This window comes from Sparus aurata, chromosome 5 (assembly GCF_900880675.1).
Source record: "Sparus aurata chromosome 5, fSpaAur1.1, whole genome shotgun sequence".
Classification (NCBI taxonomy): domain Eukaryota; kingdom Metazoa; phylum Chordata; class Actinopteri; order Spariformes; family Sparidae; genus Sparus; species Sparus aurata.
In genome coordinates this window covers 11,118,585-11,134,344 of record NC_044191.1, presented here as the reverse complement: position 1 = coordinate 11,134,344, position 15,760 = coordinate 11,118,585, and the positions used below count along the sequence as shown (strand labels likewise).

Here is a 15,760-nt window from a genome sequence, read left to right as displayed (position 1 = left end):
AGATTAATTTAGCCCTCTGTAGATCTGTTTCCTCCTGTTTTATCAGAGTAATAAGAGATGCTAAAGATAAAACGTCTGCCTGTGCGTACTATAAAGCCATAAATTATTAAAGATTGGGGCTTGCTGTTGCCATATATCTTCAAAAATTTCTGTTACTCTGACTCTTGACTGAAAGTCAAATTTGAATTTATTTTTTTTTCTAAAAAGGCACAAAAAACTGTATGAGTCATGATATTTGAAACACAGCGAAGAGTGGCTGTGTCAGGTGCAGAGCCCGGAGTCAGTATAAATCATCCGTTCAAATCAATGTGTGAAGGAAAATAGCCAGTGAAAGTATGCATCAGCGACGTCGATCGTGGAGACGGTCGAGTGACAAGTGTCGCTGTGGGCTGCTTCACATTCTGCGGTCTGTTTGCTTTATCTCACGTCGTTCTCCTCAGCTCGCGGATTAAGACGATGAAACAACACAGCTGCTCTTGTTTGCAGACAAGGTCCTTCATGTCAGTGTTTATGTGTATGTCAACTTTGTTTTGGGTTGTTTTGAGTGTATGAACAGCCCTACACTTGCGATGTGACCTCTTCCAGACTCTCTGGAGGCTATCGACCAGTTGGATCCATTTGTTTTCCAGCCATTTCAGACGTCGTCCATTTCTATCACATTACTTTGACAGAAATTGAATTTCCTCTGATGCATTTTTATGTATCCTAAGTGCTGTTCTGTTCTCACTGGGAGTATACCGTTTCCAGTGGCGTGATGATGCAAAAACTCTATTGGTTTAAACAAAAAAAAGGGGGGGGAAATGGATTTTATTTTAATGTGTGTATTGCCTTTCATATTGTTGTTTTTTTTGTTACGTTCTCCACATAAATTATTGCTCCTCACAAGTGAGCATCATCCACATGGCGCTCAATACTGTGGCCATTGTCTGAAAGATCAGACATCATCTTCCAAGAGCACATACTGTAAGAACACATAGAGGACAAACTTTATCAGTGTGCTGATGCCATGCTGGGCTTTCTGTCTTGTTAGTCTCCAAAAGATTGCCATCTTTCTGACAGTAATGGCAGCACACAGTGAGGACATGCACCTATTCCTATCAAGGGGGCACAAACAAATACCATGACTCTGCAGGTTTTTCCAAGCTATTATTTATTTTTTCCTCTTATTTTTACAGTTTAGGAATATTGCACGTAATGACATAAACAGAGATATTCTCTTCAGTGGTTTAAGTGGCCGGTTGCTGGTTCAATCTCAGCAATTTACAGCAGAGCTGCAAACTGTGGCACATCTAGCCCATCTCGTTAAACACACCATGGGTCCCGTATGGAACATTGACAGGTACCTCTGCTCTGCCCAGCTCAGTGAAGGTTTTGGCATCCAGGACGAGCAGGAAAGTACTTTTCTCCTGGAAACAGAAGCAGAGGAGATTAAATATGTTATGTAAAGAAGAAGGTCACCCTTTCCACAGCCATGGCAGAGAAAGTATTAAACCATTCATCTTCTCATGGATGCAGTACAAAGAATATGTATTAGATTAGCAAACACATTAACAATTTACTAGATCCTTATTAGCAGGCATGATAGTAGTATATTGGCTCTTTATTAGTGATTATAAAGCCTTCTTCGGCATAACCATGTTATACAAATACTACCCATGAGCTCCTAATCACTGCTTGTTGTTTGTTATGATCTAAATATGCTTTTCTCAGTATGTCTAATAAAACAACTCAGTTTTAATAGTGTCTAATAACTTTCTAATGAATATATTGAGGTCCTGATATGGAAGGCTCTTCTGTAGAAAATAGTTGATTGTTCAGTCAAGTTCGCAGGTCGTCAAATGCCGACAATTTTGGGGTAGAATTTCAGGCCAAATACCTACCAAAGCATCAGTATTTGAGAACCTGGAATGAAACTCGACAATCAACTATTTTCCCCAGAATGGCCTTCTCTAACTTTAAATGCACAATATGTAATTTACGCGGGGATCTCTGTCAAAAGCAAAACGAAGGGTCTTTCATTTTAGCCGCCTCTCACTGCTCTAACCAGCTCAACTCTCACTGAAGCTGGAGGGGAAATGTACTTTACTTCATTCACGTAACGTTACAAAGAGGAGATGAGAAAAAGAAAAGACAGAACGACAATCTCTGGTGAGTGCTGAGTTCAGTGATTGACCCGAATTCAAACACACAGACACACACACCCTAGGTGCGTGCCATCGGTCATTAGCGTTGGTTAATGGACTGTAAAGTAAGCTGGCTGTTTGACGTGAAAAGCAGGCGAGTAACACAGACATATGCAAAAGAACCTGTGGTCAAACTCCCTTTGTCCCTTTTCTGTCCCAGCCACCACTGCTGTTGAAATCAGACATGACTCCTGTAGACGCGTTCGTGCATGAGTTAATGTTTTAGTCTCGTTCACCTACTTCCTTCCTCACCCACTGACTTGACAGCCGGAAACGTTCGGTATAATGCAACTGAAGTACACAACTCAATAAAATCTAATCTAATGCAGAATTATTGCTTAATATATCTTTAACTAATTGTAGATTTTGTTGTGTGTATAGTCTGCTTTGAAAGCACACAGAGGTTATGTATCCTTTTTATTTATATTTCTGTGATTAAGTGCACTGTTAGAATCTCATGTCAATATCAGTCAAAGCAATGTTGTCACTGGTAAAATAACAACCAGTCTGCCGCCCGCTCCTGTGCATTGTGTTGTGCGGGTCTTTATTTTTCTTTGCAGCTCTTAACTTACTTCTCTGGGTGTGATGATAACTGACATGACCACTCCATCATCTTCATCAGTAGCTTGGGGCGAAGCAACAAAGACAGGCTCAGACGGGTACAATCCGGGGTAACGCCACACCTAGACAGGGAGAGATTACATAAACATCCCCTTTCACTCGGAGCTGTTTCATGTTATAAAACCAACTCCCAACCCACTGGCCTCAGCGATAGAGAGACAGCAGTAGACGTAACTTTGATGTGATAATACCCGGCCCCAGTTAACAATGAGGTCTCCCTAAGTAGTCTTTGATTAATAGAGACCTTAAGCTCTTTGGTGTGGACATCCATCTTGAGCAGGGAGTCGCTGAAGACGTTTCCAAAGCCGCAGGAGTAGAAGTAGCGGTAAGGTCTGCCATTGTGCTTCTCATAGTTGATCTGAGGGAACTCGAGGCCGCCGTACTGCAGCAGCTCGTCGTCGTGAAGCTCCTCGTGGGTCATGTAAACCTGAAGGAGAAAGTCGGTGCAGCTTTTACATTTTAGCCCCAAAAAATATCACAGTAATGCACCCCAGCAGACCCGAATTACTGTAAGCTGCGAGGGCTAGAATCAATACTGCATTATTCTCTAAAACAGTTAAATGGATACCTAAACAAGATCCTGGATATTCATTTCAAACTTTTGCAAGAATAAATCAATTTCTTTTAATTTTACCTTAAAAAATACATGTACCTTCAGTTGCAATACAAGCCCATATTGTTTTATAATTCTTCAGTGTCTGTGGAAGCCAGCAGCATTTACACAGCTGTTTCACACTGAGAACTAAAACTGAGGACAGTGTCACTCAGGTAGTCATGACAACTAAAACACCACACTTTCTATTACATTTCAGACGTATTCCATCACAAGAAAATGTTGGACTGTCTGTGTGTGCATGCTCAATTGTGAACGGAATTGTTCAGCCCCATGGTGGACTCTCATTTTGACATCACTTTTCTAACTGCCTTAAGTTATAAAACGACTACTGCAGAAAGTACCCTAAGTGTCTCATCGAGCTGGATAATTGCTCAGTTCGAGCGTGTGGGAGTGAATTGGCTGCATTCATCATGATTATAGGTCTCACTCTTTGCTTGATTCCAGGAAAACCGTATTGAGCATTATGTACAGTATAACATGACTTCGTATGCAAGATGAGTGTTCTCCACTAAGTTCAAACGTACCTCTCCTGGCTTCGTCATAGTTGCTGTGGCTTTAAAGCTATTGAGAGTGACAAGGTTTTGGTCCAAAGGAGTTTTTTGGTCCACAGTCAGGGGCAGGACGTATCTCCTTGGGAGGTTTCTGCACAGCGAGTTGTAGAACTGTCAAAAGAAATCAGGCAGATATGAAAAACTGTGAGAGGGGCTCCTTTGACTGAAAGGTGCATTGCAACCTCAGGAACAATCAGATCAAAACCAGCCAAGTTGCCAGCATATGATATTAGCAGTCACGTTTCTGCAAACCAAAGATACGTCCAAGAGGCTGAGTACCATACTGACATTTGTACAACATGTGCCATATCATGTTCACATTGCATGTCTATTAACAGCCTCCACATCAGGAGGTGAAGGGGACGGTGTTGACGTTAACATGAAACAGCAGTATGAGTCTGTGTTGCAGCATTTGTAAGCGCTACACCAGTTGATATTTTTAAGAAGGGCTCCAGACCTCTCCAGCCGTGTTCGTGGCGACCAAACCAGATATTTCCTATGGGAAGTCAGGCTGTTTCCAGCTGTGTTAGCGGCGACAGAAACAGGAGTTTTAAAGAAGACCTCAGGACATTTCCAGCAGTGTTTGTGGCAAGCAAAGGAGGTATTTTAAGCCAAACCATGCTTTTTTTTCAGCAACCATTTTTTGTGCCTTAACCTAACCTGAGCATAAGCACAGCGTTGTGACAAGAGATAAATAGAAAGTGGAACCCGAACAAACATAAATTGTACCATTAAGAAACATACAGCTTACATCTGTGGTTTAGCAGAAACTGATCTTGTTAACATTTGTCTGGTGAAAAAAGCCATGTACTTACATGGCAGTGATATTGTTGGAGGCATTTCTACATATGAAATGTAAATGATTATGTTTTGATGAAAGAAACACGCTTCCCCACATTTGAAATAGCAGCGTTTTGAAAAGCTTATTGAATCAGAAACCGACCAATTCATGATCGACTACAGAAAGGGAAAAGAAGAGAATATCAGATATCATTCAACCGTGTCGGCCTAAGAGAAAGACTCTGCTAAGAGAGAAAGATAAGATAACCTTGGTGAAAAAGATGGCCCTTACACAGAAAAACTCAGCAACCTCTTTAAAAGCTTGCGAATAGATGGATGTTTTGTGGGCAGTTTTAAAGTAGGTCAAAACTGAATGGACGGGTCGATGGCAAGAAATGTAAACTAGCAATGGTGGAAAGAGAAACATCATATACTTCACCGACAAACACCTCCACTGAAATAGGCCAGTAAAAGGCAGCACTTAAATCTGCTCTGCTCATTGATGAGAAATTATAAATCAATATACACGACAATTGGATTACGTCTGGGTTTGTATGTGATTGTGAGTCAAACTGGTTGCGTTTACCTTGTCCATTTCCTCTCCTGAGCCTTTGCGGAGGTTCTCCAGTGTGAAGTCTCCAATGGAGTCGCCGTCATCTCCACAGCACATGTCCATAACCAAGAACCCGTTGTCTTCATAGGCGTTGATCTGATGCAGCGTGAACATGGGTGCTGCACGGTACCTCACTTTACTCACCTGTTATTGACAAAACAAAAATGTTATGAAGTCAATCAAGAAGGAGTTTCTGTGTCGGTTTTTCTCGGCCTCCTCGCAGGCACATGCCATTACTGCGTCGCACCTTTCCATTTCGAAAGTTTGATATTGTATGCTTAATGGGTACGCTGTGTAATGAGATGAGAAAATTGAGAGTAACAATGTATGAGAAAAGGCTATGCCATCAAAGTGTGACTTCATCAAAATAAATAAGGAAAGAACGTCGCCATGCGTGAAGAGATTAGCTCGCAGTTTTCCTTTTTTCTGTTCAGGGTGTTCAGCAAATGAGCAAGTATGCTTCCTATTTCACTCTGGTGGAGTATGTCTACTCCTGTGCAGGGAACTAATCCGAACCCACCTTGCCAGTGTGCCTGTTGACCAAGTGGAAGATGGTGTCATACTTAGGCTCCCAGATCATGACCTTGTGGAAGCTCTTTCCCTGGATTCTGTACAGCATGAACTTGAGCAGGTCTAGCTTGATCGGCTGCTCGATGAAAACGATGTAGTTCTCCGACATGACTGAGGAGAGAGAGGAGGGAGGTGATTGATTGATTTTTTTTTTTAGCTCATATACTGTGGACCTGCTGTGTCATGGTGGGATGATGAGCTTAAATGTTATTGCGTGATTCTGATTCTGTTTACTAGTTTCTTGTTTTTGCAATGCCCCACTGGTATGCCTCAGATATTTTCCTAAATATACATGAACTGGGTCAAAGATAATTATTTCAGGGTGCGACACTAATTTGGATTTTTTTTTTTTAAATAGGGCATTTATGTCTGTATGTAAACTGAAAATGAGTTTGTAAGTGGCCCCATGTTGTTTAATTGGACCAGTAATGGAAAATCTGTGAAAAGGATCTTTTCCTGAAGTCATTTCCCTTTTCGCAGGAGGCCACATCCACTGTTGCTCGTTTATTAGCCGGCCAGTTTGCAAAATTATTCTTTCTTGTCTCAGCACCAACCCTTCCTGACATGAGGGAAAAATATACCCCCCTCCTATCCACTGTAACTCTACTGGCAGAAGTAATTATGTGGTGCCTTGTATAGCCGTACAATGTTCCATCACTTGTTAGATTCCTCGGTGCCAGACAGTCTGACAAAGCAAGGGTGGTCTGCTGGAAATATAGACTGAGATATAATCAGTGAACTGGTGCAGTATGAAAACCAAATGGGGCAACATTGTGTTAGATCAAGCCTAATGAAGTCAGGCCAGCATAAACTGATTGGCATCAGCATAATGCGTCATTATCAGGAGCTTCTTTTCTTATCAGCTGCTTGGCTGACTATTAATACAGTGTTGGAATTTGTTTTTTTACTTTACTGGAGTTTTTCCATTTTCTGCTTCTTTATACTTCTGTTCTAGTAAATTTTCCAGGCAAATATTCTACTTTATACTACATTTATTGAATCGCTTTAGTTCCCAGTTAACTTGCAGATTGCATGCTGCGTCAGACCCAAAGTAGCATAATTTTAAATAAATGTATTACCACTGCCAAGGAGGTCATGTTTTCATCAGAGTTTGTTTGTTGGTTGGTTTGTCAGCAGGATAACACAAAAACCAATGAAAGGATTTCCACTTAAACTTGGATGGAGGACTGGCCTCGGCCCAAAACAGACCTTTATTAACTTTATGTGCGAATCTGGATAAAAGGACAGATCCAGGAATTTTATTCTTATCGTCTTCATCATCGCACATTGTGTTTTGAATATTTTCATTAATTTCTCAGGGAATAGTGTATCAATCTTACTGAAAGAAGTCAGGCATATTTATGGGAGTGAGTACAATTCGAAGTGGATCTGGTTAACTTAAATTACAGTTTAGAAGTCACTGGTGGTTTAAAATGTATTTGGATTAAGGGGGATTGTTTGGCCCGCACAGAGGGATGCACTGTATTGATTGCCACTCATCTGATATGCAATCACATAAAAAAAAACAGTAATTCAGATTCAAAATTGGCTTGCCATCAGTAGGCCCATAGTATACAGTGTATACATACATGCAAATATATGTATAATTTTACTTTTAACTGTATAATTATGATTTATAATGAAGCACATTTATTAGTTTTGATACGTTAAGTTTATTCAGATAACAACAAAGTGCCATCTTGGATGCCCGCGTGTTGAATTGAAAAAAATATAAATTGTCCTCTAGGATGCTCTTCCACTGCTGTGTGAACACTGTAACTTTACTTTCCTTACTTTTTACTCTGCTTACAAGCTAATGCCAGTGCAGTCGCAGCCTCCTAAACCACCCTCGACCACCACATTACGTGGTGTGCCCTAAGCTTTTGCTACTGCCGACTTTCCTAAGATCTAATATTCATGTATTTGTTTATTAGGGGGGATTAGTTCTCCCAGCAGGAAAAATAACTCCACTGGGAGAAGTAATTCTTTAAGAGCATCCTGAAAAGGAGCAGAGCACACACCAAACCTAACCGCATAAACATCTGCAATAAAGGTTGCTGACATAAAATATAGACACACAACAGTTTGCAATCAGGCAAAAAGCTACGCAAATTATCCTGATATATTCCTAGGGGGAAAAAAGTTGATTGTGTCTTTTTAATACAGTTAATATTTTTTGCAAAAGTAGGAGAGAAAGTGTGTTGTGTGAGTCAGAGGCAGAGTTATAGACAGAGAGAGATAGTGTGAGCTGAAACAGAAACACAAAGGAGCTCTGATTGACAAAAAAAGAAGCAGGATGAGACTAGAATTCACATTAGCAATTAATAAGAGCTGCAACAAAAAAAAAAACTGTGACGCTCTCTCTCACTGAGTAGACTCACCCTGTCAGTGCAGGGGTAAAACAAAGTGTTTCATAGAATTCATTAATTCCACGTCAGTACACGTGCAGGATGTGGACTCCTCAAAGAAGCTAAGGCCTGTTTGTTATACTGAGGTTTCCATCTCACCAAAGCTGTGATAATAGGAGGGTTTCCTGGGTTCGGCTGCGGGGATGGAGCAGATCACTTCAGCTCCAGCGAAGTCTGGAGAATCTGCCTTTGCCGCTGTCTCATCAGGAGGAGGCACACGGATGATGTTGTAGAAGAAACCTGGGGAGGCCCAGAAACAAGTGATGTGGTACAGCAGGATGGGTCACATAAAATGCAGGTGTATATGGTTTAGGAGGCGGACAGGTGGGAAGCGAGGAGGCAAGGAGTGAATGAAGGTTACCTCCTTTGCCGTAGGAGTTGCCCATGTTGTACGTGGCCCCGTCTCTGCTGTAGTGTGGGTGAGCTGTAGCTGAGTTGACAGCAATGTATTGAGTCCAGTCCACCTTAGAATGGACAGCATCATCCTCTTTATTATCCTGATCATCATTATCGACAGGCACTCATTTTCCTCATCTCTATCCCCTGACAGTTTATCAGCATTAGCATTCAAAGGGGACGTTACTCTGACTCACCTTCTCCTTCGTCTCCAGGCTCTGCGGGTCGACTCGTCTCATGTAGTTGGTTTCTGTGCTGACATAATAGTCTCCTTTGTACTTGACAAAGTTCACACTGGCGTTATCTGTGGCCTCTATTCACACATACAAATGTCAGGAACTTATTACATACAGCAGTTAAGCGAGATCATTGTTCTCAATGATATCACTGGAAACTACCATCCATTTGTTGCTACTTAACATTTCAGAGATTTTTTTTTACATCATGCACCGGATTGCTCTTTCCGTAACAGACAACTACACACAAATACTGACTCGTGTTCCTTTTACCTTAATAAAAACACAATCTGATGTAACACCAGTTTTCACTAGGCTGCAATATACAATGCAGCTCATTCAGTTGAGGGCATGAGCCCTGATGAAAGACATGCTGTGATTTTGGTTTTCTCTGACTTGTCCCTTGTTATCTGGCACAGCTGCCTTGGTACCTCTGCACAAATGAACTGAATACTTTAAATGGTGCATTTTGCACTGCTGGCGTACTGAGGTGAACCACAGATGGGAATATGCAATATGTAAAGAAGACACACATACTGGGAATCTGAAAGCGTGAAAAGAAGCGTGCGAAGATGTTCTTGCATGGATCAGGCATGGCTACTGTGCCAAACTCCGACACCACGATGCGGTTCTTCTCCGAGTTGTGGATGTACGAGTCGCTCCGCAGGAATCGACTGCTGTAGGTAACGTCACCGTCACTGATGTGGAAGCGGTGCATCATGGCCATGCCGTCGAACCAGTGGGTGTATCTGAGAGGGGGAAAAAGAACAATTGGATTTGTCAGCAGGTTATTCGTGTAAGTCAAAGTGGAGAGAGTGATTGGATTGGGAATTTCCGTGGGTGAAGGAAAAGTACCCCCCTGCACCATACTACAAAAGGGGTTCTAAATCTGAAAGTCAAACCTCAGTAAATTCATATTGTGTTCAAACAGTGTCCCTACAGTTATTTCACCCAATATCTCCAAACTGTACATTCTGAGCAATGCGTTCTTTTTTGCACGCTGCCAGTCCAATAAAGCTCACTTAATTCAAGTCATTTGTAAACTGTACACCTTTTGGCCATGATGTCCTTCCATAGTGCTTCTCAAATACCTGTCTTTGCCAAATTCAAACTTCCCGGGACCATTCCTCAGGAAGCTCCCGTTGACCCAGGATGGAATTCTTCCCGTGATGGTGGTGGGAATAGGATCAGGGGTTTCCTCCACAGAACGCACCAGAGGCGCCATGCTCTCCAGGCCTCTGGCGAGCGGACATCGGTCCCTGCTTGGTACTGAGGAGGAGGAGGAGGAGGAGGAGGAGGAGAGGTTTTGGTTAAAGGAGACTGTAAATTCTGTAAGATATTTAAATACAATCATGAGAGAACCCAGAGGTGATTTAGGTAGATTTGTAAGGTATCTGTACTGTACTTGTGTGGCCCGGAAAAAAAAATAAAAATACAGAACTGGACACAGAATAGAATTTTAAGTGGGTCTTTATTCCCCCAACTTAACTTACAAAAAGAATAAGAACAGTGTAAATGCTGTAAACTGAGGATTGTAGGTAACTACAGTGGTAAGAGGTGTGGGAAAACCACTCATCAACAGATATGCACCCATAATGTGGACTGTCTAGCTCACTGTCTGAATGGATTAGACCGACCAACTACACAACCGTGTCAATAATAGACTGAATAGACACCTCCTAAACACTATAGACAATACTAAAACAATACCTGGAACTGTACGGCTGTTCATTCCTTTCCTCAACGTGAGATGAAACACCAAACAGGTTTTTAAGACCTCCGTCGTCCAACATTGCACATTAAGTTTGTTTACTTTCACTTTAGTGTGTCTGCAGTCTCAAGGGAACTCCGTGCTCTCGCGGGTCTAGCCCTGCACCGGAGTGACAGCTTCCCCTCAGCATGCAGAGAGGAGCTTTTACAATAAACATGCCTCAAGTTTATCATAGTATGAGCTAAAAATAAACCCTATTAGCAGTTTTTAGTTCACCTTTTATTTTTCCGACAACTTTTTACTTTTACTCCCTACAGTTTAACACACTGTCTGCATGTACTTTCTACTCCTTACATTTTCAAAGTTGTTATTGAGGGGAATAACTGTTTATTTTCATTTTGGGGAGAAAGGGGGGTGTTGGCTTCACCTGAAGCCCTCTCCCTGTGTTTTCGTATTTTCTCGCTTTGTTGCTGTGGTCTTGCTGCTTTACCAACCCGAATGTTGGTATTTAACGTCCTGGGAATGAGACTTTACAATCAACCATCTTTCTGGTGCTGTTCCATACAGCTCGGTCAAATCCTACTGATTCTTCCTTTAAGTCTAATAATCTTTGAATTGAATCGGTGAGCTTGGCACAGGAATGGCCGGTAGAATTGTCCTTCAGAGGGATACTTTTTATTTTTATACTTTCAGTACATTTCGGAGCCTGTGCTTTCTAACTTCTGCTTGAGAAAGAATGTGTGTTCTTTTGCCACCTCTGAGAGCACTTGAGCCCCACAGTCTCTCTCTCCCTCTCTCTCTCTCTCTCTCTCTCTCTCTCTCTCTCTCTCTCTCTCTCTCTCTATTTCACAAACACAAACACACACACACAGACACACACACACACACACGCGCACACACACACACACACACACACACACACACAGAGAGACACAGGTAGATCTCTGCAGACTTGTACCGACAAGGTGTGGTGCTGTGAACCATTTATAGCTTTGGAACTTTGAGCAAGTGTGAATGAGGAAGTGATGTGAGACCCTATAGAAAACCATTTGTTAGCAGTCAGCTGATAGCAGCAATGAAGCAATCCCACTCGCAGGCTAGAAGACACAAACGCATTCAATTTTAGGGAAGTGATGGGATTTTCGCTGTGATTGTGCCTCACATGTTCAAATTAACATGGTTCAAATTGAAAAATCTAAACCAAATCGTTTACCAAATTGGTCTCGGTATGCCGTCTATAAACAGTACGACACACTTTCCAACTTCATCCTTCTGTTCACACCACAGCAGCTGAATTACCTGCCAAACCACACATGCCATAAAAGTTTAGTGAGAACCACGTGATCTCTTCGCAGGAGAGCTCATGCATTGTTACAGCTCCTGCTTGGATACGTATATGGCTCTTTGGGGTCATGCCCTGTGAATGACACCTGCACTATCTACCGTCTTATCTGTTATCCAATAACCAATTTGCGTTCATTACCTCATATCTCTGCACCATAACGGAGACTGTAAAATGTATGAGCGTTGCGTGATTAACAAAAGCAAATCATCGCGGTTCAATACGGAGAACCATGCTGAGTTCTACTACTATGTGAATTGTTATTGCAGCCAATCAGCAGAGGCAGAATTTTGTTCATTCCCATGACAGCAGCACAACAGACAATAAAAGCGAGAATGTGCAATAGAGAGATAACCGCTGTAGGCTTTAACAATCGCTTACAATGTTGACTTTGTGAGTTTTGATGTGATTACTGCAGCATTGCAAATGATGCCTGAATGCGTGCGGACATTTTTTTGGGGGGGGGGGTTCATGTAGTTTCCTACTGCTGCATATAAAATTGAGTCTCTTGAAAACAAAACTGCGACACTGACGAGCTCAGAACTGGTGTGGATAATAGCTTCAGGTATTGCTTTTTTGTATCTTTCATTTTTGGTAATCACAGTTGCAACAGTAGTTTATTTGTAACAGCTATTGCTTTAACAAACTGTTTTCCTCACGGCACCAACAGCATGTCAGTGTGCGAGCAAATGACCTTGTTGGAATTAGCTGTCATATTCCTGCCCATCTTTTTAATTTCTGTTCTTTTCATTTCCACCGTGCAGGGACCTGTTCGACAGTTTTCTGCCTTTGGTTCACAGCTGAGAATGACTAAAAGCTGTTAATGAGACATTGTTCATATTCCGTCAAAAGCTCTGATTCGACAGGAGACCATAGAGAAGGAACAATAGAAAATGCCAAGATGTACTATTGCAGCTGGATATCTGGTTTTGAAATGCAACAAAATACCATCAGGTCTAAACCACATTATTCAAATGCACCCATCTGTGTGTATTCTGTTTGTTTCTGTGTGGAATATGAGGGGTTTTCAATGAGATGCTATTGTTTATCCCTGCTCCCGGCAACACACCAGCACTGCTGCAAATGTGCACTTGTTGAATGTGGATTCAGTTAGTCGTGCCCATTCCTCCGAATAAATGATAAACTAGCTAGCAAGAAAATGTTCCCCCTTTTTCTGAAAACTATGCAAACTAAACATCTTTATTTTGGCCTCATCTTTTCATCTTCATCCAATATGAATAACATACTGAATTTATAACTCATCAACAGCCTTGATTCATTCTTCAGTTGTAATGTGTGTGCAGGTCTACTCACTGCTGGTTGTCTCTTTGCTCTTGGACATGGCTGGTTGCTCTGTGGAGTCGATCAGACAAACGCAGGGGATTTATACGAGCCCTGAGGGAGACCTTTGAACCTTTTGTCACTTGCCAGGTAAAGAAAGTAATCCCTGGCAGTAAACAACAGTAAGGTGCGGTGTTGGCTGTGTAATTAAACCAGCGCGGGCTGCTTCATGAAACACTGTTGCTCAAATTAGAATCACCTCATGTGATTAATTAACACTTATTAGATCGTTGGATAACGGGTGTTAACTCACAGTTACATTATTTAATTGCAACCAAATTATGTAGATTCCAGTGACATAAAACCTGTATGTTTGCTCAGCTGCTCTACAAGCAGAACAGTACCTGTTTCCATAGGAAAAATGATCTATCTTTAAAATAAAAGTGGTTGTCGAATGCAAACATTTACCTAATAAGCATATCAGAAATACAGTTATATAACTCTGGCATGTTAATATGGTCTATTTATAGTTGAACAACCAGTAAATAGTAATTTCTCCGTTAACAATGAAATGCTTTATAAACCATGTATTAAAGGGGCAATATGGCAATATGGATTTTAGTGAATTTAAATTCACTTACACTTTCAACAGAATGTTAAGAAATAACAGTTTTGTCATTATGTCCTCTGTGTATTGTGTTGCAGAGATATCTACTGAAGTTATCATGCTAATCAGCAAGCCCCGTTTCATTCAAGTCTAAAGTTTCTTAGCTAGCAGTGTAAACACCAAACACCTCCCCGGGGTGCTCCGACCTCCAAACCCGTGTTCCGATATCCATCCTTCCCGTACTTACTATACTTAGTTTGAGTACTTAGGGTGTTCCGATATCGATCGCGGCGAAAAGAAGTGTACCTAAAGGACCCGGATGTTGCCCTCATAACGGCAAAAACGTTGAGTGTGCAACGATGTATACTTTACACACTCAACGGCCGCCATCTTGTCTACGTAGCGGAAGAAGCAGAGCCTGGCAGAGGCCCTCAGCTTGAATTTATTTTTTTAATGGCTACTGAGACGACAGCGCCTGCAGCGGAGCCATACTGCAGGATTGTAGGACTGTAATTGTTAAAAAGTAAAGTCATAGATGTCTTTTGTTCACCGGTCAAAGCGGGATGTTTTTGGCGGGTGACAAGCCGCGCCGGCTGTCACGATCGTGATTTCCGGTAAGTGCAGCACGGAGTATTAGATTTGGAACAACACTCACCTGCTGAAATCTGCATACTTAGTAAGTGCGGATAGTGTACTACGTTTAAGTGTACTCATGGAAGTATGAATATCGGAACACAGCACAAGTCTGGACAGCTAGCTGCATGGCTTACTGAGCTAACTAGCTGGAGCTGCTATTGTTAGCAGCAGCTGTGTAGCACTGGTTACTCTAGCGATACACTGCTCCCTATTTGTTTTGAGGATGATTTTGACAGATAGAGAATTCTTACAAATTATACCTGTAATGCATATACATTACCGCTGGATACATGCATTAATCATCAAGAGTTGTGCATTAGTTAAACAGAACTTAAGCATATGTTGTGTACACAGAGTATATCTTGTTACCATAGAGTACATACTGTGTACACGTTTGACGACCTTTAGATTATCTATAGTACTTAGTCCACGTACTTGGTGCACATTTGCTGCGATTATCTAATCTCACTATACATTGTTAATCTTCATGCAGTTTAAGGTCAGGTACATCACACAGCAGTCAGGGTTCATACACATTTTTGCTGAATCAAGCTACATAAAATATCCATAATAACTGGGAAGTATGTGTCTTGCATCTTGTCAGTCATCTTTAGCCCTGTGTCATCTGGAAACTCATGATTTAGGTTGAGTGTTCAAAGGAAAGTTGCAAAAATACTTTGCTGCTATTTTAATCTATATAAGGCAACAACCAAGCAAAGTTAATGAGACTTTTTTGCCAATGACCACTCAGTGTTAATTGGCTGGGAAATATTCAGCTTCTGTGTCCAATTCTGATGCACTTTTATTTAAGTTCAATGACACTGCAGGCTCCACTAAACCCTAAATAACCCTGCATAGGGGAAAATCAGGCCTCCAGCATCTGAAATAGTTGTGCCTCTTCCAACACCAAATTGCTATGATTAACTCTACAGATATGTGTGTGTATAAATGACATGACATGCTGTAATGAAGAAGAACTATACCCCATAGGGAGAACACTCAAATGTAGAGAAATATAGATTAATAAAAAACTAAAATAACAAATAACACCTTTTGTGGACAAAAAATAAAAATAAGACAGTATTTTAAAAAAAACAACATATATGTCTCATATATTCTGTTTCATAATTGTTTCGTAGAGGAATAAGGTTAGTTTTCACCCACTTTGGACAGGGTTTTAAATGCTTTTGGCTTAGCAATGAAGAATAT

The 15,760-nt window shown here is 41.3% G+C and overlaps 1 protein-coding gene across 2 annotated transcripts; it reads right to left on the bottom strand.

Annotated features, from left to right (window-relative positions):
• Positions 1–1,132: 1,132 nt before the first annotated feature.
• bco2l (beta-carotene 15, 15-dioxygenase 2, like) lies at positions 1,133–14,601 on the bottom strand. Of its 2 annotated transcripts, XM_030415711.1 has the most exons (13): positions 14,571–14,601; positions 13,342–13,380; positions 10,066–10,243; positions 9,512–9,723; positions 8,936–9,051; positions 8,704–8,806; positions 8,442–8,582; positions 5,885–6,045; positions 5,338–5,508; positions 3,945–4,082; positions 3,049–3,231; positions 2,756–2,866; positions 1,133–1,406 (listed from the first exon to the last, which is right to left on the bottom strand). In XM_030415711.1, exons 1-13 carry the CDS (start codon positions 14,584–14,586, stop codon positions 1,290–1,292), a joined length of 1,686 nt encoding a protein of 561 aa, XP_030271571.1. In that variant the 5' UTR covers positions 14,587–14,601; the 3' UTR covers positions 1,133–1,289. The 2 variants fall into 2 exon arrangements, with proteins under 2 accessions (XP_030271571.1, XP_030271572.1); XM_030415712.1 differs by lacking the exons at positions 13,342–13,380; positions 14,571–14,601 and adding an exon at positions 10,685–10,721.
• Between the last annotated feature and the right edge of the window lie 1,159 nt (positions 14,602–15,760).

Bases quoted from the DNA above. Each gene is read 5' to 3' on its own strand.
- bco2l (XM_030415711.1), bottom strand. The intron at 3,232-3,944 runs GTACGTTTGAAC...TTTCTCCTTCAG, and splicing joins CTATGACGAAGCCAGGAGAG to GTTTACATGACCCACGAGGA. The intron at 1,407-2,755 runs GTAAGTTAAGAG...TTCTGTTTCCAG, and splicing joins TTATCATCACACCCAGAGAA to GAGAAAAGTACTTTCCTGCT.